Below are 23,889 nucleotides of genomic sequence, written 5' to 3'. Positions count from 1 at the left end.
CTGACTGTAACACAAGCTTCTAACTCTTTCTGTGTGTCTGTTTTCCTATCTGAAAAATGGATGTAATTTCATAAGATTGCTGTGAGGACTGAGTAAGTAAAATGTCTGAAATGCAATGAATGTTATAAAAGAGCAACCTGGATTCTTATTAGTAAATTAATGAGGAGAATTTTAATTGAAAGGGAAGGAATAGTTTGAGGAAGATGGTGAGTCAGGTAGGAATTATCTCAAGTCACCTTTCAACTATACAATACTTAATTCTAATGATTTTAACCACTAGTTATCTAAACAGACCATTGGTAGATAAATCTTTGGTCATTTTCTTATATTAAAGCAAACAAGTGTCAATTCAGATCAAAACTTCTAAAGATTCAGTTAGGATTATCTTCGTTATTTTTCCCTCACCCTTCAATATGACCAGCTCATTAACTTTTATTCTTCTGTTCATTTCCTTGCAGATCAGCCCATTGCACCATCCACTCAGAGCTCTCCAGCAAGCACTGCCCCTACAAACGCTTCCACAACCATAGGTGACAACCTTACCTCCAGTCATGCAACCATGCCACCCCCATGTACCTGGGATGTGTTCCCAGAAGAGTCTGACAGCTGATCTACCCTGGGCTCTTTTCTTTGAGAATGCGATAGAGCATTTTAATACTGAGGGTGGTAATTACTTATCTACTTTCGCAGGTGTAACAGCTGAAGTGTTGAGGCCTAGTATTATTGTCATAACGTAGCCTCCCCCGGAAATGTGTGTTTTAATAAGTAGATAAATGCCCAAATATACTAGGACTTCTTTCTGTAAGAGTGAGTTTAGGTGTTTCTATGAAAAGGGACAGTTTTATCAATGGGACTTTCCATTCCATGTGTTGAGTGGCAAAGGACTAATGGCTGAGTTTTGATCCAACAGCGTGGAGTGTGGAGGCAAAGACAAAGGGCTTCTAGGGAAGGAAGAGATTGGTGGTGTCTGTAAAGGCGCCAGGCAAGGCAGAGCCAGCAAGCCCACCATTCTCACTCAAAGTCTTCCTACTCAAAGATGAGATCAGCAGAGATCTCAGCTTTCATGGGTCAGTTAAATACATAGGTTCACACAAGATAATGCCTCAATTTGTTGAGAGAGCAATTATCCAGGATCTACTATATGTGCAAAGAGCTAACAAAAGTTAAACTAGAGAATGAAGCAACCCTTGCCTATTTCCTTGCTTAAACAAAAGTGTAAACTGAACTCTCTGAGGGCTATATTTATTTATATTTTAAATTAATCAAGGATTGAGGACCTTTAGCATGTTTGAATATTCAACCTGAAAGGGCTTAATATTATTCTTATCACAATTTTGTTTTTTGGGTAAATTTATGAAAATATTTTATATAACTAGCCCTTTAGTTATAATATTTGAAGTTCTGTGATCAAAATACTGTACTAGCAACTCTGAAACCCCAAATTAACCATAAAAAGAACTGGATAGGCTACAAAATTGGAACTTCATAAACCACCTTTCCCCAAAATGGTCATAGAAGAAATGTTTCAAAATTAAATTTTAATATTTGCATTTTTCCCTTTTACAGCTCCAACTCCAGTGGTGCCCTGTGGTAAGTTTATGCACTGAGAAGTAGCATATATCATTTTAGAAGAGCATGTTACATTTTTTCCTGTATTTTAAGCTTCCAAGATCCACTAGAACGTTGAACTCACTGACTCAAATTTTTCACCAATGACAAGCTCCACATCTTAAAAGCCAATGTGCTTCAGGACCAAGAAGCTTTGATGTCATATTCAGAGCTAGTTTTGAGTACCAGGATTAATAAATAATACCTAGCAAATTGGGTGAAGCCACTTAACTTCAGCTCGGTATTTGTAAAATGTAATGATAGCAAGTTTATTTTGGGTGGGTAAGGATTAATTGTGATGATAAATATGCAAGGTGGGTAAACCTTCAAAGCTCATCAGGAAGAAAATAATCTTTCTGTCTCTCTTCCCCTCTCTCCCTGTCTTGGCAGGGTTTGGCTCAAAGCAGATGCTTGAGACTAGTCCCATTTTCTTCCTCTCTTCTCTGTGGAAACAGAGTCCTTCTCCTCCTCCTTTTCTTTCCTATGTTTCTGAACTTTACACCAAATCTCCTGAGTTCAGTAGCTGTTCAGACATTGAGTGCAAAGATGTCCCATATGCTTATGATTAGGCTCTTCTAGCATCCTTGCCTGCTTACACTCTTCATTAAGTAATGAGAAACTACTTACAGTCTTCTAACCACATTGCATTTCATTCTACCTTGGTGTTTACTCCTGCCCTTCTTCTTATACACTTGAAATTCCCATCCATTTTTATCTAGTACACCCTCTCCCTCCATGAGATTTCTAAGTTTGGCTTATATTTTAAAACATAAGTAAAGTTACCTCTTCTGGAAAGCTTCTCTTATTCTTCTAATCTGAGTAGATTTGTCTCTCTTTACTTCCATTTTATTTTGTGCATAAACCTATTTTAGGAGTTCACATGCCTTCTACAATTTATGTCTCTACCTTGACTATACATTTCTATATGTTGATCATTTGTATATTTAGTGCTTGGGTAAGTGTATTAAACATAATGAGGGCTGAATAATTTTTGTTGCATTAAAATGGTTCAATAAATTAATATCTGCTGAAGAGATACTTTTTAAATCAGTCAATGGAATTCATTTAATTCAGGTGAGAGTGTGAAATAACCTGGTGGAATGGTGTTTAGGAGGGTTTATTATCAATAATATTACGAAAGTAAAGGAAACATGAGACTTGTGGTCTTTAAATAATTTATGTTCCATGTATTTGGAGAAACATAACCAAAATGCATTTAGAAGTAAGGGGAATTATAAAACAAGAAATTTGTCAGACTCACCTTCATCTGTACACTAACTCAGTAAGCAATTAGTGCATCTTTAATAGTAACATTATATAAGGATCTGTTTTTATGGTCATGATCAAAATAAAATGAACTTTATTGTCATAGAATTATAGTCCAGTTAGGAAGACAAAAATTCATCCAATAACCATCCAAATATAAATTTACAAGCTGAGGCACTTGACAGTGCATAAAGGGGAATATGAAAAAAATAATAAGGAGGCACCTGGTGTGTTCCTTCTCATTTTCGTGTTCTGACAAATGTTTTGTTAATAATTTCATATTTTTTAAAAAATCAAATGTTAAGTTATTTACATTAAATGGAGATTTACTTGTTCTGAAAAATAAAAAAAAGATAATCTTTACTATTGTATCTTCTTTCAGGTGAGAATATCTCTGTGAGCTACACTTATGGCAATGAAAATAAAACATTTACTGCAAAATTTATTGTTCATGGTAAAGATAAATGTAAACCTGAGTGTGAAAACAAAACAATCAGTAACCTAATGGCATGCAAGAACTTCAATGTAAATTTTACTTCATGTCCTGATTCACCTAAGACATTCACAGCACCATCAGGTCAGTAGGAATTGATTTCTAATTGTGTATTTACAAAAACAGTGCAGTGTTGCATATGTTGCCTTACAGAGTCATAGGACTCAGTCCATTGGGTGAATAAGGCTGAGGAAAGAAAGTCAGCACCTTGGGAGTAGGTGACCTTTCTAGTCCCCTGACCTAAGAAAATTACAGACTCATATAAGCTTTATGACTAATTACTTCCCTTCACTTTTTTTCAAAGTGGCTCATGCAGATTAGATGTAATTTATCCCACTGATTACCAGCAAGCTTTCATTTTTCTCCTCAATGTAATTGAAGTCATTAAATAAATGTATGCACATATGAGTCCTGTAAAATACAGGTGTATCTGGGATATATTGGGGAAAAACACAGTCAAGAACTTGATGATTGTGGAAGAATGAAAATCTTTCACAAAAGAAGGAATATTACAGTCATTAAGGTGATAAAGCAGGTTTGGCCAGGTTAGGAAAGAGAAGGGCTAAAGAATATGAAAGCAGAATTTGCTCTGGAAAGGGGATTCAGGGACCATGTGATTTGGTTGAATATCTTACATCATTTAATAATTCAAAATTACTGATGCATTAACATTTAAATAGGTTTTTAAAAAATATTATCTATTCATTTTCTCTAAATATTACTGAAATAAATTACCCATGGAAAAGAGAAGATGATAATGAATTAAAAAATGCATTCCCAAAAAGGAAGCCCTTGTACTGCTCTTGGTATAATAGTCATTCAGTGAATGATCAAGGAATAAATGAAAATAACTAACAACACAAATAAGAAAATGAACTGGAATGAGTGTTTAAAAATGTGCAAACTTTATAATTTTATCTAAATGTTTGCTAGGTTTTCATTTTTTAAAAAGTAACAAATTCTAAATGAAAAGCTGCCAAATGCATTATGTGAAAAAAGAGTAAACTAAGTAATCAAGAAATAAGCCTTAAGTTATTAAACTTTTCAAATGTAATCCAAATGTGCTTACCAAGGAAGATATAATTGTGTGTGATTTCATTGACTATAACTGGACTTATAACACATATGAAATATTAGTCATCTATTTCTATATCTTCTTGACAGTGTTTTTCTTGGAAAATTGCACACAGCCTGAAACAGCAAATACTTCTATTTGTTTAAATTGGACTTCAACTGATAACTGTAAAGAAAATATTATGTACACATTTCACTGTGGTAAGAATATGGCATTAAACCAATAATTTTTCTGTGATAGGAAGTTGTTTTAGATATTATGCAATGTTTCCATCCTTCTCTTGTCCCACCTTCCCTACCCTCCTTTTTTCCTTCCATTTCTTTTCTCTCTCTCTCCCTTTCTCTCCCTCTCCTTCCCTCTCCCTCTCCCCCTCTTTCTCCCTCTCTCTCTTTTCTTCTCCCTTCCCCTTGTGTGTCTCTCTTATTTATTCTGCGGTATGTTTGGACTCAAACCATTGTATTCTTTATAGGACTCAAATTCACAAATTAGACAGACTGCCCCTAAAAATAAGTAATAAAGATCAATTCATTTACAAGGTTTTTCTTGGCAACTGTTATTTACAAGCTACCATTGAAGAGATTATCAAAAGAGAGTGCATAAAACATTACATTATACATATTGTTGGAATGAAGCAAAAGCAAACATAAGATCATCTGATTCAAGAGTTCGCTTGGGGCCTCCCCTGGTGGCACAGGTGGTTGAGCGCTGCGCTATAAAGCTGTCCGCAGCCTCTGCAGCGCCAGTTCAATCCCGGTCAGCTGGCCGGCGAGGGTCCCACATGGCACAGCAGACCTGTCCTGTCTTGCCTGCTGCTCCCCTCAGCAGTGTATTTCCTCAGTCTGCCTGTTCTGCTCCCCGCTCTGTCTCTGGTGAATCCTCTTACCCTCCAGCACATCTGGCCTGTATCCCGGTTCTCGTATAAATAAATAAATAAATCTTTAAAAAAATGTATTAAAGAAAAAGTTTGCTTGGTTAGCTCTCCATCAACAAAATTCCTAAACAATTTCAAGAATGCTTAGATGAAAAGGGAAGTGGGAAAGAAATGTAAGTTCTTCTAGAACTATGATTTTGGGTTCAGTTTTGAGTGGGAATAATGGAGGTAGTATTTCTATTTATTTATTTATTTTTAATTTCTTTTTATTTAAATTTATTGAGATGTAATCTCCTTTACTTGCCCTGAATTAACCTGCTAGGTCACATTTGGCAAATAGCCACAGACACTCATTCACACACAGCGGATGGACTGTGACATGGTTGTGATCATGTTACAAGCAAGATGCATGGCTATGATATATGCAATATAAAGAAAGTGATAATACATGGCAAGCAGATAAGAAAACAGAGCTGAATCTAAAATATCTACTATCTCAGATGCAATCTCAGTTTCTGAACAGAAAACAATGAACTAATGCCTCATTCCATCAGTTAAATCAGAGATACTCAAGTTCACTTATACTTCCTAATATTTTGTTTAAAACTAATTGCAGCAAAATAATGCATTATTGTAGTTGTTTTCAGGATATTTTACTTATTATTTTGACTATTTGCATAAATTTTCAACATGATAGATAATATGTGATTACAGATACAAATATAAAAAGAAAGTGTGATATGGTATGTTAATATACTTAATATGTGATACTTCTTTCTTTCAGATAACTCTACTGGATCTAATATGACCCTACCTAATGAATCTCATAATAATTCAAGACTATTTGAAAATCTTCAACCAGAAACTAATTATAATTGTGTTTCACAAGTACTTTATAATCACCAGCTGCTTTTTGAAAAAAATATTACAATTTTAACAGATATTGGAAGTGAGTATTTTACTTACATGTAATATGTAAAACTTCTTATTATATTTTTATGAATTTTTGAGAATCAGAAAATGATGCTGTAGATTTGGGGAAAGTGTTTCAGAAAATGAATTAATTTGTCAGACTCTTTAAAGTAGAATTTAGAAATAAATAAGAGAGCATCCAAACTTCCATCAAGCCTTTTTTGTTTGCTTGTTTTGCAAAGTATGGGCTGTAGTGAGGTTGTGGCAGAAACAAACTGAGCAGTAAGTGAAATGTTTTGTGTATTCATTCCCAATTTCACTTCCCCATTCTTTCTGCAGAATCATTCCCTTCTTGGTGTGCTCCTACACCCTCTGCCTGTCCATCAAATCCCGCCGTTATTAGGCATAGAGTGAGCACATACACTAATAAAACAGAGGCAGATTTAAGTGTGAAAAATATATGTAATAACCAAAGATGGCAAATAGGTATATAAAAAAGATGCTCCACATCATATGTTATTAGGGAAATTAAAAAACAACAGTGAGTTACCACTACACACCTATTAGAATGGCTAGAATCTGGAGCACTGACAACAAACACCAAATGCTGGTGAGGATGTGGATCAACTGGATTTTTCATATATTCCTGGTAAGAATGAAAAATGGTGCAACCACTTTGGAAGGCATTTTGATAGTGTCTACACAATTAAACATAGTCTTCCACACTATTTGGTGTTTACTTAATGGGTGAACACATATTGACACATCAACCAACGCATGAAAGTTTATGGCAACTTTGTTCATAATTGTCAAAACTTGGAAGCAACAGAGACGTCCTTCAGACTAAGTAAACAGTGGTAAAACCAAGAAATGGAATAATAATCAGCACTTAAAAGAAATGAACTATCAAGTTATGAAAATATATGGAGGAGACTTAAATACATTTTATTAAGTGAATAAAAGCCAATCTGAAAAGGCTACAAATGTATGATTCCAACCCTAATACATTCTAGAAAAGGCAAAACTCTGTTGACAGTGAAAAGATTTGTGATTGTCAGTGGTTAGGGGGCGAGGGAAGGATTTTTAGGGCAGTGAAAATACTCTACATGGTCTCAGAATAATGGATATGTGTCATAAAACACATTTAGCCAAACACATAGAATGTACAATACTAAGAGTAAACCCCAATGTAAACTACAGGTTCTGGGTGATTTGTCAAGGCAGGTTCATCATCAGTAACATATGTATGAACTCAGAGGAGAGGTGTTTGTAATGGATGGTGTGTGGGGGGGGGGCAGAGAAGCTATAAATGCTCTAAAAAATAGAATCATTATTTTAAAAATTATTGAGCAAGATTTATCACAGTAATGCAGAAACCCCTCAACCTGAAAAAATAGCAATTTAACCATGTTACATATTGTTTCATTCTGGGAAGAAGGGGTATTTTTGTAGAATAATTGTAAAGAAGCCATGTTCTTAAAGAAAAAAAAAAACTTTGTTTATTGACCTATTATATGATTCACCCATTTAACATTTTCAGTTCTATGGTTGTTCTACAACCATCACCAGAATCAATTTTCAGAATGTTTTTATCAGAGCATAGAGAAGCCCCATATCTATAGACAGTCTGTGATCATTTCCCTCCTACCTCCATCCTTAGCTAGTAACCAATCTTTTGGTGCTTTGATGCTTTTCTGCTTTGGTGAGTTTGCTGATTCAGGACATTTCACATAAATGGAATCACATAATTTGTTTTATTTTGTGACTGGCTTCTTTCACTCAGCATAATGTTTTCTAGTGCAGCCATGTTATATCAATACATCAGGTTTTTTTTTTAATTGCCTAATAATATTCCATTGTATAAATATAATTTATTTTGTTTGTTTCTTCATCAACTGAGTGATATTTAGGTTATTTTCACCTCTTGGCTGTTGTGAATAGTGCTATGAACATGCATGCGCAAGATTGTGTATAAACACGTTTTAATTTCTCTTGTGCTTGGAATTTTGAGGTGAGATGGCTGCTTCATATTTTGCATGTTGCAGAACTGCCAGTCCAAAATGACTGTTTCATCTTTCATTCCCACCAGCAGTGAATGAGGGTTCTCATTTCTACACATCTTCAACAACATTCCTAACTGCCTAACTTTTTTACTTCATCCATCCCAGTGGGTATGAAGTAGTATTTCATTGTGATTGGGATTAATGACAAATGATTTAGTGGCCATTTGCATATCTTTTATCTATTCAAATTATTCCCCCCTAATTTACTCTTATTTATTGTTTCCCACCTTTCATTTATTTTGTTATTGAGGTGACACTGGTTTATAATACGGAATAAGATTCAGAGATAAACATAATTCAAAGTATGTTACCATGCCAGACCTACCACTAAGGCACCCATAGTCCTCAAATTCTATGCCCAGTTTTCAACTGGGTTTTTTTAATTGAGTTATGACATTTTTATATATACTAAACACAAGTCTCTTATCAAATACATGATTTACAGGGCCTCCCCGGTGGCGCAGCGGTTGAGCGCTGGGTTGCGAAGCTGCCCGCGGCCTCTGCTGCCCCGGTTCGATCCCCAGCTGCTCCCCGGCCACCAGAGGAGGGTCCCACATGGTGCGCAGACCCCTCCTGCCGCCCGCTGCTCCCCTCAGCAGTGTACTTCGGTCCTTCTGCTTGCTCTGCTCCCCGCTCTGGCTCTGGTGAATTCTCTCACCCTCCCGCGCTTCTGACTCTACCCAGTGCATGTATAAACAAAAAAACAAACAAACAAATAAATAAAGCATGCCTCTAAAAAAAAAAAAATACATGATTTACAAATACCTTCTCCTAGTCTATGTGTTATCTTTTTATTTCATTGAAAGCTTTTGAAGCTTATACATTTTCCATTTTGATGAGGTCTAATCTCTAAATTTTCCTTTTTTCATCATGCTTTTGGTGCCACATTTAAAAACCCATGCAGATTTATCCTTACGTACAGATTTTTACCTACATTTCCCACTATACCATTTATAGCTTATGTTCTTAAATTAAGCCCTTTAAATCAATTTGAGCCAGTATTTTTACATGATATCAGGTAAGGGCCTGATTTTATTCTTTTGTTGTAGCTATCCAGTTGTCCTAGAACCATTTGCTGAAAAAACTATTCCTATCCCGTTGAATATTCTTGTATTCTTGCTACCCATATCAAAAATTAAGTGATCATAACGATGATATGATCTTATTTCTGAATTATTTCTGAATTCAGTTGTATTCCATTGATTTAATGTCTATCTTACAACAGTACAACATTTTTGATTAGCTGTAGCTTTGTATAAGATTTCAAAGCAGAAAGTGAATCCCTCAACTATATTCTACATCAAGATCATTTTGGGTATCAAATTTCCCTCAAAATCCCATGTATATTTTAGAATCAGCTTGTCAATTTCTATAAAGAAGCCAGCTAAAATTCTGATAAGGGGTCCTTTGGATATGTAGATCAATTTAGGGAATAGTGCCTTAACAGTGTTAGTCTTCCAATCTGTAAATATGGGGTATCTTTTCATTAATTTAAGTCTCCTTTAATTTAAAAAAAAAGGTATGTCAGTTTTCAGTACACAAGTCTTGCACTTGCTTCAATTTATTTTTAGGTTTAAATTTATTCCTGATTTTAATGGTAATGTCTTTAAAATTTTATTTGCTGTTTATTACTAATATGTGGACATGCAGCTGATTTTTCTGTATTGATCTTACAGTCTGCCACATTGAATAATTTGTTTACTAATTATAATGTTACTGATTTTTGATTGACTATACTGAAGTGATTCTAAATTTCATATAGAAGGGATACCAGAAAATAAGGGAGTTGTCTAAATCCATGCCTCTTAATAACTCTCTAAAGCAAATTAAAACCACACACAAAAAAACACATGTAGTTGAATTAAAGGATAATATGTAGTATGTCCTTACAATGGAATATTACTTGCAAGTAAAAAAGAACTAATTACTGAAACATGCAACAGTATGTATCTCTGTTACATTATATTGAGTGTGATATGCTAGACATAAAAAATACTTGCTCTTTGTTTTGTATCTCTGTGAAATGAATGAAGAGACAAATTTAATGTGTAATAACAGAAAGCCATTCAGAAGATGCTTACAGTTGGGCAGGAGGACTGAGTTTACTAGACTAGGAATGAAAGGACTTTTGGGGGATGACAGAAATGTCCTATAGCTTGCTTGTGGTTATACTCTGTAGATGCATACATTTGTCAAAACTCATAAACTATACTTCAAATGGGTATGTTTTGATGTATATTATACCTTGTAAAGTTGATTTAAGCATTTATTACATACTTTATCTTAATTTCAAAAGACTAGTTACTTGACACAATGACAAGTGTCACTCCAAATGATGACTATTAGATTTATGAATGCTACCAATGACAGATTATTAGTATAGAGAAGCATCCCAAGATAGTTGGATAATAATATATTGGAGAGGGTGAGGGGATTCTCAGGTAACTTCAAGTCAGTGGCATGCTTAGGTTCTACAGTGCCACTCTGCAGTGACATTTATTCTGTTAATTGATCTCTTGGAATAGGTCCAAATGTGATTCTTTTAATGTCATTGTTAATTTATAATTAAACATACATAATTATAATTAATAAATATGGTTTATTAATAATGTATGTTTATAGCATAAGAATGTTTTTTTCAATTTCTTATTTTTCACATTTTTGTTCTTATTTTTTCAACAGTGCCAGACCCGCCTAAGAATCTTACTTGTGAATTTGAAGATAAACGTGGAAGACGGATTACCTGGATCAAACCTGACAAAAACGTTCATAACTTTTATCTTTATTATAAGAATAGCACAGGTAATTCTCATATATTTCCATATTAGAAAAGAAAAATGAAGAATTGGAAAAATATTAGAAATGTGGGTTGAGCTAGTGAGTCAGGAGCTCCCTGCTGAGTGACTGCGTTGGGCATCCTCTGTGCTTTGATTTTAGAACTGTTGAAAATCAGTTTTGTATACCATGGACTCTTGATACTCTGAAATGGCTATAGACTAGAACACTCCAATATTTGCTTGTCTTTAATGATCTGTTTTGTTCAAACTTTTGCACTCCAAACCTGGAGAAAGAAAATCTCTTAAAAATACTGTTCATTACTGTCTTTCAGTAATGAGTAACTCCAGTGAGTTGCACTGGTTTGACATCATCATTCTGACCCATAAGCATACAGCTTACAATGCTTGCTCTGATTGTTATGTGCAAAATATTGGATGAATGAAAATAGCATATATACCTTTAGCCCTAAAGGCCATTTGGATTAGACTTCCCCAAAAGTAAATATAGTCCAAAATTTTGTGAAAACAAGTTCAACCATGAGTCCCCAAATGGGAAACTAAATAAAAGAGCAGACATTGTCTGGGTAACTTAAGCATCTAAATGCTTAAGTTAGGGATAGTAGGGATATCAGTGGATAGTAGGGAGCATCAATGGACCATCCTAGAGCAACCTCAGCACCTGGAATAACCCACATGCTAGAAAGGACTGAGCTGAACATTTCACAGGCTGCCATCTCTTTCTTTGGTGGGAAAGAATTAGATATAAATTTCCCTCTGTGAAAGTTGAACATAACATACATATTCTGCATGTTATTTTATATTTTGATGACTTTTTTTGGTGGTTTGAATCACAATAAATTAATAAATCAAAGTTAAATATACATGTAGTTTTCAAATTAGCATAAGAGAAATCAAATGCTATGCAGAAGCATGCCATGTATTTGAGGTCAGTTTAAAAAGTTAGAGATAGGAGCCTCCCTGGTGACACAGGGGTTAAAGACAACACTATCAAGCTGTCTCCAGTCACTGCAGCATGAGTTCCACCACCAGCCAAGGAGCTGACCTCTCCTGACTCATCTGCTGCTCCCCTCAGCAGTGTATTTCATTCGATCCTCCTGTTCTGCTCCCCACTCTGTCCCTGGTGAATCCTCTCAACCCCTGCAACTCTGGCCTACACTCCAATCCTTGTATGCATAAATAAATAAATCTTTAACAAAAATTAAAAAGTTAGATATATGAGAAAGGAAATGTGGGGAATTATAGGAAGATTACCAAAACATCAGGTGTCTCTGTCTCATTGGATACCTAACAGAGAAACACCCTTTGCTTGGTTTCTGTATTGACACACATTGTTTTTCTTTCTATTCTTTTGCTGTCTTCCACCATTCTATTTTATTTCTAGAAGAACTGGGGTGTAGGCCAGAGGTGTTGGGGCAGGTAAGAGGATTAATTAGAGACAGAGTGTGGAGCAGATCAGAGGGATCTACTGAAGTACACTGCTGAGGGGAGCAGCAGTCAAGACAGGAGAGGTCTGCTGGGCCCTATTTGGGTTAGCTCCCTGCCTGGGGATCGAACTCATGTTGTCGTGGTGATAGCATTGAGACTTAACCCCTAGGCCACCAGGGAGACCCCCCACTACAGAGTATTTTGTATGAAAATGTATATGGTAGAAATTTGTAGAGCAGTGTTTATTTTTCCTTGTATTCTTCATAGCTATTTTAATTAATTAATTAATTAATGGTAACACTGGTTTACATTATTGTTTGTGTATTAGAAGTATAGTATATATCTCCTCAGGACTTGTTGACCACACATACCCCTCAGCAAGAAACCCATTGTCCACCACCATCATCCATTGTGCTCCCTGACAACTTGCTCTCATTCCTCCCCGTCCCACTCCCCTCCTGGTAGCCATCCTCTCTGGAAAGCTATATCAGCTTTCTAGGTCAATATTGTTTTTCAAAGCTATTTGCATATTTTGACTAAGAAGAATATGTTAGTTATTAGCATGTTTTCTTTTGCTTTTTTTTAACAGTATAACTCCTTGTTTAGTGCTACCCAAATTTATGGCTATCGAATATCATACTTGAGAGAGAAGGGGGAGCTGGACAATGTCAGGTTATGTGAGTCTTTTTCTCACATACTGTTCATTGGTAACTGAATCTATCCTCCATTCTACATCATGCACTGACTCTTCTTAAAGGAACCTTTGGAAGCTGACCTCACACAGTCTTTTCTCTCTCTTTAAAGCAATAAAAAATCAACTACTCTAGAGAAAAGTGTGCTCTGCTTTTATTCATCATTTTCTCAAACATAGGCCATAATGAGATCTTCTCCATTTTATATAAATCAGAGGGAGTTGAAAGGATTATAGCATTGTTAAAGTTAATCTTTTAACTACCTTCATTATTCAAAATAAAATCACAATTTAAAATTCACAGGAACAAAGTCTTAAATTATCACTGCAATTTATAATTACTTTTTAATTATATGTTAAACTTCATCTCATTATTTCATAATTGTTTCAGTTTCTCTGAAAGATAGGGAATAAAAGTGGAGGAAAGTTAATTGGCATTTGTTCAGTTTCCTGTCTTCTTGGGTGTTTTTATAATATTTAAAAATTTTGTTAAATATTTTAATAATGCTCGTGAAAGGAGATATATTAATATTTTTATAGCTCCTAAGATGCAGCTGAGAATCACAAAACTTAAATGTTCAAATTCAATAGCCTGAACAGCACTCTTTTTGCATGTTTCTAGCATGAGTTATCGTGGAGAACTGCAGTGCTGTGATCACTATAATAATGACAGGTGACAGTGAACATTCCTCAATAATGGGGCAGAGACTGCTTTGCTTTGCTACATTCAAAGGTCCACTTTTCAAATGTTTTTGAATCCAGTGTGGCACTCTTCAAGATTGTGATGATTGATGAAATTTGTTTTGTGTAATACCTTTTAATATAAGAGAAAACATACCATTTTTGCCATCACAAAATCTTTTGGAGGTGAATGGCATAGCATTCAAGCAGATACATGAGAGTAGTACAAATTAAGAAGTTAATGGATTTGCTGAAATATTTTCTAAAAAAAAAAAAAGGTGACATGTGGCATTCAGTGTACTTCTGGCCATTTCCAGCCCTATAGGCATATTCCTGTTACCCTAGAAAAACAATTCTCAACACTAAGCCTATTAAGTCCTTAACTTGTCCCCTACAACTTGTGTTTTTAATGTCAGCATCCTGAGGTTCAAACACACAGAGGAGGCAAAGATGTTCATAGAAAGTATTTAAGGCTTTCAACCAAAGTTTGAAACCATTGGCCATCAGAAATAAGCATTCTGAACCACCTTTCTAAGAGCTGAGAATTTTAACCCCCAAACAATCAAATCTTTAAACAATGCATTGTTCAAAATTAATAAGCATTCAAATTTTGTCAAAACTGAAACAAAACTTTACAGAACTACATAATTAAAATGTGTTTTCATCCAGAATGTTTGTGAGGTTATGTATACAAACATACAAAATTAGTCAATGAATGGAAGTCAGTTTGATTTTACAAATGACATCTTGACACTTGGGATTGTAGCTGAGTAAGAACTGGGGCAATGCCCAGTGCCAGATCCCATGTAAGGAGCCATGAGTCAGATGTCCCTCTCTTGAGCTCACCTTTGCTGTCCTGAGAGAGAATTTGCATTAGGGCAGAACTGAGCTTGTAGGTGAATGACAACTAACCCCAGTTTGGGGGATTTCTGAAAAGTAGACACTTAAGCATGCTAGAATAGACATTTCACCTCACTACTGAGCATCTCAAGGTGAGCTACAGATAATACAGTAACCTTCATTTTGAGACAAGTAACTGAGACAAGAAATTAGCACGTTAGGTCTTTTCATACACTGTTATTGAAATTCTGGAGGCGCATCCGGCTGGACCAGAAAGAGAACTGAAGTGTTCATGATTTAGGAAAAGCTGGGCCCCACTGTAAACATTGTCCCTCCTTCTAATCAGGGTATGCACAGTGGTGAAGATGAGCACAGACTCTGGAACCTCAGTGCCTTGATCCCATCCTGGCTGTGTTTCATTTCCCCTGAGATCATGAGCAGATTAATCAGTCAATGTCTCTGTGGCTGCTCTCTCAACTGTTAAACTGAATGATATCAAGAATGCCAGCCAATAGGATAGTAGTGATAATTAGTTAATTCATGTATACCACTAAAAGCAGAGCTTGGCACATAGAGTGATTTATTTGTTGTATTAATCATTATTGGTGTTACATTTATAATAATTATCATTACCATCATCATCCGTCATCATCACTGAAACTGCTACCCAGTGACATGCTGTCACACTTAGCTTCCTGAACCTCTCTTTGTTGATATCACTTGACTACTCAAAAATTGTCTATGAATATTGATTTTTTAATTTAATTGCTAACTCTTCTGCCTGAATGTTAAAATGTTTTTAAACAAGATCTGACTTCTCATATGCCTTCCCAGTTAAAATCTGCTATCCCACTCAGGCCTGTCCCTCAAACTTGAAGTGCTCCTTTTTCATATGTAATGTTTTCTTTTCTCCCTTTCACCTATTCAGTCTCACTCATCTTTCAGTGAACCGCTCAGATTCCTCTGCCAAATTGTATTTCCCTCATTCTCACTGCCCCCATGAATTAAATTGTATGATAGAGTAGACAGAGTTACTGGTGATCAAATGGATTCTGCACCTGAAGTCCTTTTCTCAGAAAGAGAAGAAACCATCTTCACAAGTGTGCCTTAATTTAATAAAATATTGTGTGTACGAAATTAATTATATGAAGTACAGTTCAAAATAGTTGAATATTTCATTTATAATATTGCATTTTTTCAATACATTTGTTGATAATTGTGTGGATGTACATTTGAGTACCAGAAATATGTATTTCTCAATCACTCAGGTTGGAGTAGACTTGGAATGATTTCATGTAGAGAACAAATTAAAAATGTGGTAATTCTGACTTTTTAAAAAAGATTTATTTGTATTTATGCATATAAGAACTAGGGTGTAGGTCAGAGGTACAGGAGATGAGAGGACTCACCAAAGACAGAGCGGGGAACAGAACAGGCAGACTGACTGAAATACTCTGCTGAGGGGAGCAGCGGGCAAGTCAGGAAAGGTCTGCTGTGCCATGTGGGTAGCTCCCTGGTAGGAGTTCAAACTCATGCTGCAGTGGTTGACAATAGCTTGATAGTGCTGAGACTTTAACCCTGTGCCACCAGGGAAGTCCCTAATTCTGACTTTTAATGGGTATTTTATTTTTTTCCAAGATGAAGAGGACTATAATATTCCAGCTGAAGAAAATGAGAAGTATTTGGAGAGATTGAAACCTTACACAAACTATACTGTATCACTCCACGCCACCACCATCGGAAAAGTGCAACGTAATGGAACTGCAGCCATGTGTAAATTTCGAACAAACCCTTCAGGTAAGTTATATGCTTCAGTGCTTCTGTGAATCACCAGGCCACATATGAACATTTTAGCACACAATATATCTATCTTTATGCTTCATTTGGGAGACTCATTGACTTGGTGCATTTGATAAAATCTAGGATTTTTACTAACTTAATATACAATAATTTAAAAATTGTTGTCATGTTCTCTGTATCCTTCAGATATTTTAATAGAATCATGAGAACAAAGCATGAGGTCTTATTAACTGGTACAATATTTAAGATTTCAGGCAATTAAGTGTGCAATCTACTTTGATAAAAATGTAATGTCTGTGGTTTTCCTTGTAATCTAGAAATATTAACTGCACTCAGACACCTAATAATGTTTCATTCACTTGCTAACCTCTACTCAACTCAAAAAACATAATTATTTCCTTAGCATTTTCTTTTCTGTTACACTCAACTACCTGCACTTTTATTTAATGTCACATTTTTCCTTCAAGCTTCCCTTTCAGTGGCTCTTGCCACCAGTATGGTATCTCCACAGTTTCCAGACCCAAAGCTAGATCTGTCTCTGAAGTGAACATGACTCCAGGCGGTCAGCAAAGAGAAATGCCTGTTTACAAGGCAGCAGCTCCAGACCATACAGGCATCAGGTGCATGAGGAAAAACTGTCTTCTTTAAGGAAGACAGAAAATGCTCCTTCTGTCATTAGGTTCTTGTTTAGAAAGTCCAGATCCTCAAACTTTATGACTTTGTTATTTTCCTGATTTTTGTGATAACACAGAAAAGAATTTGTGGCTGCTCCTGCAGAACCCAGTCAGGTAGGTTCTTACCAGGATAATGGAAGCACTACCAGAAGGGAGGACTTGCATTGCACATAGGCCTTGGATCAGTCCCCTGCTCTTCCCTTCCTGCTTCTCCTCTGCCCCTCTTGACTCCTGTCTTTCTGTTCTCTAATTCTACACCCTCTTTGGGAGACTGCAAAACCCTCATGGCTTCAAGAATGGAGTCCATGTGGCTATTCTACATGAACAATTTGCTTTTTGGAGGTTTCATTGCAGCTTTTTCTTGTATGTACTATTGTCATTTCCTGTTGTATGCATATTAGGGGAAGTCATTTAAATATGCATTTACCAAATGATAAGAGTAAAGCATCTTTCTTAAATTCTTAATAGAGCCTGATAAGGTTGAAGAATTGAAAGTTGTTTCAACTTCAGACAATAGCATGAATGTGATTTGTAAGCCGCCTAAAGAACTTAATGGTCCAAAAGGCTGTTATCATTTGATAGTCAAAGGAGGTCATGATATGCGAACTACTAACAGCAAAGACTGCAACTTCAGTGTAAAAGGCCTTCATTATTTAACAGCGTACACTTTTGAGGTAAGATGATAATTTCTATAATCCCTATAGTACTGCTGTAGATTATACAGACTATTATGTAGTACTAAAATAAAACTCAGACCAGTACTCACATGAACTTGAGAAATTCTTGATGTCAAATGGAATCATATTTTAAAGTCTTCAAAATTTGACTCCAAACTTTTCGTCCTTAGGACTAAATACAGTGGTCTAAAGCAAATGTTTTGTTAGAGTGTTTTTGACCTTTGAGATGATTTACTTATAGCTGAATTTAGCTCTTGTGTCAGGAAGCACATTTAATGCACAATGGTTTTTTACTTTGCCAAATACTTGACTTATCTTGATAGTTTATCTTTACTAATGTGACTTTTTAGAATTACAAACATTTGTACAAATACATTGAGGCTAGAAATAAATATTAGGAAATACCAGAAAATCTAGAGAATTAAGAAAACTCACCCACTGTCTACTCACCACATTTTGTGTTTATTTCCGGAAAAAAAAAAAAAAAGCCCTCAGTTTTTCCTGCCTGTTCCTTCAGTTCTTCTCTGTGAGTTTCCTTACTATTTACATAAAGTTTTTCATGCCTGATTCTTCTGTTCACCAAACGTGTGGGGGATTTACCCCAACCAAGCAATTCTCATGATACCAGCTGGGTGTCAACTTCTGACACCATACCTGGAGATATGGTGTCAGATCCTGAAAGTTAGGGACTCAGTCTCACAAGGCAGCTCCTGTCCCACTTCGGATATCAGTTACAAATCCCTACTTCACCTGTAACTTCTGTCCAACTTGGCCATGAATTAGGGATTTCCATGGCTCCCTCACTGGGTTCACCTAATTTCCTAGGGAAGCTCACAGAACTCAGGAGATATGTATCCCAGACTATTAAAAATTATAATGAAAGAAACTAATGAACAGCCATTTGAAGAGGTACATAGGGTGGGATCTGGGGGCAGAACTTCTTTTTCCGTGAAACTGGGGCACATTACCCTCCCAGTATGCAGGTTTTGGCCCACCTGGGAGCTCTCCAAAATGCACAGTTAAAAGATTTTATGGAGGGCTCATCACATAGGCATGTAAAGATTGATTATTAACTCTTCTTTTTTTCATTTTGCCTGCCTCCTCAAAAGAATGGAGGGCAGGTTGAAAATTCCAAGCTTCCAGTCATGAGAGTCTTTCTGGTGATTTTTCCTCAACCAGAAGACCACCTGGAGTCACCTTATTAGAAGAAAGTAATTTCTGTCACCCAGGAAATTTCAAGGGTTTTTAGGAGCTCTGTGCCATGAAATGGGGATAGAGGCCAATGGATAGTTTCCATTACCTCACAACCTTTATAATATGTAATGCACTTTTGTATACATATTCAACATATACAATCAACATTGTGAATACAGTTTGATAAACTGCATTTTTCGTATATCACCATATCATGAGCATTTTCCATGTTAGATAATCTGCTACTATGTAAATTTTTATGGTTGCATGGTGTTCTATGCTATGGCTTTGTCACATCCAACTAACTATACCTGTTTTGGTTTCTGTCACAAACATCATTAAGCATACTTTCAGTAAACAGCAAAATCTTTTATTATGTCTTTCATCATTTCTGTATGAATAAATTCCTGAAAATGAATATATTGTACCAACAAGAACTTACAGTTTTTTTATTCCAATGAAAGTTATAGAATTACATTTTCCATCACATTGCATGAAATGACTACTTTTGAAAGAATCACCAACATTGTCGTCTTTGGTGTTTAGGTGAAAGTGGTATTGACATCTCTCTTTTTTTAATCATCTTTTTCATCTTTTTGTTTCAATAGGATTTCTTTAATTACTGTTGAGAATAAATACTATAGTTTTGTTGTTCTTTGGTGGCGGTGATTATTGTTATAATTACTATGATTATTAAATGAGCTAAGATTTATTTATACCTTTTTCAATGTTAAATGTTTTATTTTAAAAATTATTTTACAACAAAATACTAGCATAACCTTGAAGTTTCACCTTTAGATTAAAACTACTCAGTATATTTTTAATGAAAATAAACAACATTTTATGAGAATAAAGTTAGTGTTTATTATGATAAATAAATTTCCATTAAAAAACTATTTTTTCTTTTATTGCTGAAATTCAGGTCTATTACAACAATACTAAACATCGTGGACTTTCATGTTCTGTAGATAAAGAAACATCATGTAAGTCTTTGTTATTTATTACATGTATATTAAAATATGTTAGCATTTTCAATGTTTTTATTTTTACTCTGATTTAATTACTAGTGTTTAAATTATAAATTTTTCATAAATATAATATTTGAGGTAGTCTGAAAAGAGCATAAGTATGAGAATACTACTTTCTACTACTTTCTAAGGACAATATCTTAAATCCAAATTAGGAGATTTAGTTATTAAAAGATTGCTGGTTTCAATAAATAATTTGTGTTATCTGTATAGACTATTAAATAATGATTATGTTTATGATATTTCTTCATGTTAGAACAATACATATTGCTCTGTGTACTATCTTATTTGTCCTTCAATGGTATGCTTGGCAGAAGCAGACATTAGATATTAATCTGCCCTGATTTATCTCACTGAAGTCAATTTTTTAACCAGGCATAGAATTCTAAGTTTAAAAATCCATAATTCAGGGCCTCCCCGGTGGCGCAGCAGCTGAGCGCTGGGTTGTGAAGCTGCCCGCGGCCTCTGCAGCGCCGGTTCGATCCCCGGCTGCTCCCCGGTCACCGGGTGAGGGTCCCACATGGCGCGCAGACCTCTCCTGCCGCCCGCTGCTCCCCTCAGCAGTGTACTTCGGTCCTTCTGCCTGTTCTGCTCCCCACTCTGGCTCTGGTGAATTCTCTCGCCCTCCCGCGCTTCTGACTGTACCCAGTGCATGTATAAACAAACAAACAAACAAACAAACAAATAAATAAATAAAACATGCCTCTATTAAAAAATAAATAAAAATCCATAATTCAGGAAGTATTTTTGTATCACTTCCTTGCCTCCACCCTGCTTCTGCTCATGTTCCCTTGTTTTTCCCTTTGGAACTTTCAGTCTTTTCTCTTTATTCTTAGTATACATGGGTCTGATTTACTTATTTTCCTGGGTAATATTGGCTTTGGTGATCTAAAGTCTTATATCTCTGAAATCTTTTAGTGCTCTCTTTTCTTTCTATTGTCTTTTGGAGCTCCTACTAGTTGTAATTTGCAACTCAAAAGTTGACTTCTTATTTTGACACCCATTTTACTTGTTTAAAGTTTCTTGAGAGTTTAGCTCTTATGACATTTGATCATATTTACAGCAAGGCAACAGGAAAAGTTGATTAGATGTTCTGTCATTTGTAGAGTGGTTTATTGACTGAGGAGCATAGAATCCCTATGGTATTATTGTTTTCTGCTGTGTCATTCGCTATCTCCAGAAAATAATCAACATACCACTCCTAGTAGTGAGGTAAAATCTGGGGGAGGGGGCAGGAATGGTTCTTCCCATGACAGGTCATGGGGATAGTGCCCAACCATTTTAAATACAGATCTTTACTTTTCCTCTTTATTTTATTCCTGGTTTCATCCCTGTTCTGATGTGGTCTGATTTGACGTTGAGTTTCTTACCTCTTCCATTTTATTTTCCCAGAAAATCACTTTCTCCTTTGGGGGATATATCTTTTAAGGAGTGCTTGGTTGTTCAACTGCACCATTTTTGGTGCTTTGATTCACTTTCATTGTATCTGATGCCTCCAAACTTGAGAGTCAGAGATCCCGAGTAAGTGGCATCCATCCTTTATGGTGTGCTAGCTTAGTAATGATTTCCTTTGTTTTCTACCTTCCAAACCTTGTGAGTTGTCTCTCTAGTTTCTCTTATCCATTCTCTCTGTCATTACAGATCTATGCCACTCTTAGCTTTTTTTTTTTAGTATTAGAAGAACTCATAGACAGAAGGTAGAAAAACATGTACTTACTGCATGAGATGTAGCTGAATACTTGTTTGTTTTATTGTTACAAGTTTATTGTTACAAGTTACTTACTGTTTCTGTAGAATCAATCTTAATTCATTGATATAGGTTGAAAGGTTTACTCAATCATTTGGTGCATTTTCTTGCAAAATCTCAGTTCAGGGTATTCTATTTTGCTAGTAAAATCTTTCATTTTAGGGCCTCCTTGGTGGCACAGTGGTTAAACGCTGGGCTGCGAAGCTGCCCGCAGCCTCTGCAGCACCAGTTGGATCCCCGGCTGCCGGCAAGGGTCCCACATGGTGCGCTGACCTCTCCTGCCGCGCCCACTGCTCCCCTCAGCAGTGTGCTTCGTCAGTCTGCCTGTTCTGTTCCCTGCTCTGGCTCTGGTGAATTCTCTCACCCTCCTGTGCTTCTGACTGTACCCAGTGCTTATATAAAGAAATAAATAAATCTTTAAAAAAAAAGTCTTTCATTTTAATAATTTTCTTGAAGGAGACAAGATTAGATGATTGTCTCTCTGATGAGGTTTTATCTATTATTTTTTAAACAACTTTTTTTTTTCATAGAGGTTTGTGGGGTTAGTAAGAGGACTCACCAGAGATAGCATGAGTAGCAAAACATGTAAATTTACTGAAATACACTGCTAAAGGAGCAGCAGGAAAGACAGGAGAGGTCTGCTGTACCACATGTGGGTTAGCTCCCTGGCCAGGGATTGAACTCAGACCATATTGGTGATAGCACTGAGACTTTACCTCTAGGCCACCAGGGAGGCCCTCTCTGATGAGGTTTTTATCCACAGATATGGGAACAGATTAATATATGCCACTAATCACTAGTATGGATTGATAATTTTAGTGACAATAATTTGAGATAGAACAAAGAACATTTGGGTCATTTTAGGAGCCCATTGCAATAAGAACTTCTTCCCTAAAACATTGAATACAATCTATGTATATAATTACATTTATCTACATATTCATCCTTTTATATATCCACAAAAAGTGATTGTTGAATATGTGCTGGTGTTCTCTTTCTAAAGATAGGCTATACATGATAGATAGATCAGCTGGTACATCAACACACAAATTCTCACAGTAACCCCTTTACAAGGATAAAATCTTTCCCATTTTACAGATTAGGACATTTACTCAGATAATTTAGTCAATGCAGAGAAATCACTGAAGACCCCGTATTTTGGGGGGGATTTGGCCAGGGGTCTCATGTAGCTCACAAAGGCCATTCACAGATCCTTTCCAAAAGGGATCCTCCATTGTCAAGATAGCCAGAGAATGTTGGATCCTCTGGTACTTTGAATCTCTGATCTCCTGCCTTTAAAGGACTCACCATAAGGTCAGCTCACCCAGAGCAATCTCCATAACTTAAAATTTCAACTGATTTGTAACTTTGCTCTTGTCAAATTTAATAATATCTTCTTGGTGCTAAGCCAGAAGGTAAATTCTCATCTGTATCCAACTTGACTTGGCAGTGGTATTTCTCTAGTTGATTTTCCTTTTCTCTTTGAAGTGCCTCCTTTTAAATTGAGTACCTGAATACCACACTTGATTTTCTTCCCATTTGCTGGTTCCATCTTTCCTCCCTAACCTTTGAATATAGGATTGTCTCAGGAGTCACTCTTGAGATTTCATTCCTTTCTAATTTTAATTTCCTGATGAATAGTTCAGTCTTAGAGCTTTAAATAATAGCTATACATTGAAGACTATCAAGTTGATGTACAGTCCCAGAAAGTTTCTCAGAAGATTCATGGTGCAAGAGATTCAGATTTGCATGTTCAATTTCTTCCTTGGTAACTCCTCGTGGGTGTCAATTCTTTCAAACTCTCAGATCCAAAATAGAGCTCTTGTCCTTTCCTCAATCCTGCTTCTCCCAGAGCCTTCATGATCTCCATTAATCAATCCTTCCTGTAACTATTTCTTCCAACTAGAAGAGATAACAAGCTGGTATAAACTTCTGTATCTTTTGCCTGCACTATGGCAGTCTCAACCGTTATAAAAATCTGTTCCTGCCCTACTCAAAAATCCTGCAGTTCTCAAACTTAGCTCAAAAACCAGTGTATCCTTAAAA

At 35.9% G+C, this 23,889-nt stretch overlaps 1 protein-coding gene across 1 annotated transcript in view; it reads left to right on the top strand.

Moving 5' to 3' along the window:
* The window catches only part of PTPRC (protein tyrosine phosphatase receptor type C), a gene marked incomplete at both ends in the record, with an annotated part of 114,091 nt that overhangs the window by 64,024 nt on the left and 26,178 nt on the right, over positions 1-23,889 (top strand). The window contains 8 exons of the mRNA XM_084244488.1: positions 459-572; positions 1,567-1,590; positions 3,257-3,451; positions 6,098-6,262; positions 10,971-11,090; positions 16,362-16,520; positions 17,666-17,871; positions 19,991-20,051. Of these exons, the coding sequence (XP_084100614.1) occupies positions 459-572; positions 1,567-1,590; positions 3,257-3,451; positions 6,098-6,262; positions 10,971-11,090; positions 16,362-16,520; positions 17,666-17,871; positions 19,991-20,051 (1,044 nt within the window). The remainder of the gene's footprint in view (positions 1-458; positions 573-1,566; positions 1,591-3,256; positions 3,452-6,097; positions 6,263-10,970; positions 11,091-16,361; positions 16,521-17,665; positions 17,872-19,990; positions 20,052-23,889) is intronic.

This window comes from Talpa europaea (assembly GCF_964194135.1).
Source record: "Talpa europaea genome assembly, chromosome: 10".
NCBI classification, from domain to species: domain Eukaryota; kingdom Metazoa; phylum Chordata; class Mammalia; order Eulipotyphla; family Talpidae; genus Talpa; species Talpa europaea.
This window is presented reverse-complemented; position numbering and strand designations above follow the sequence as displayed.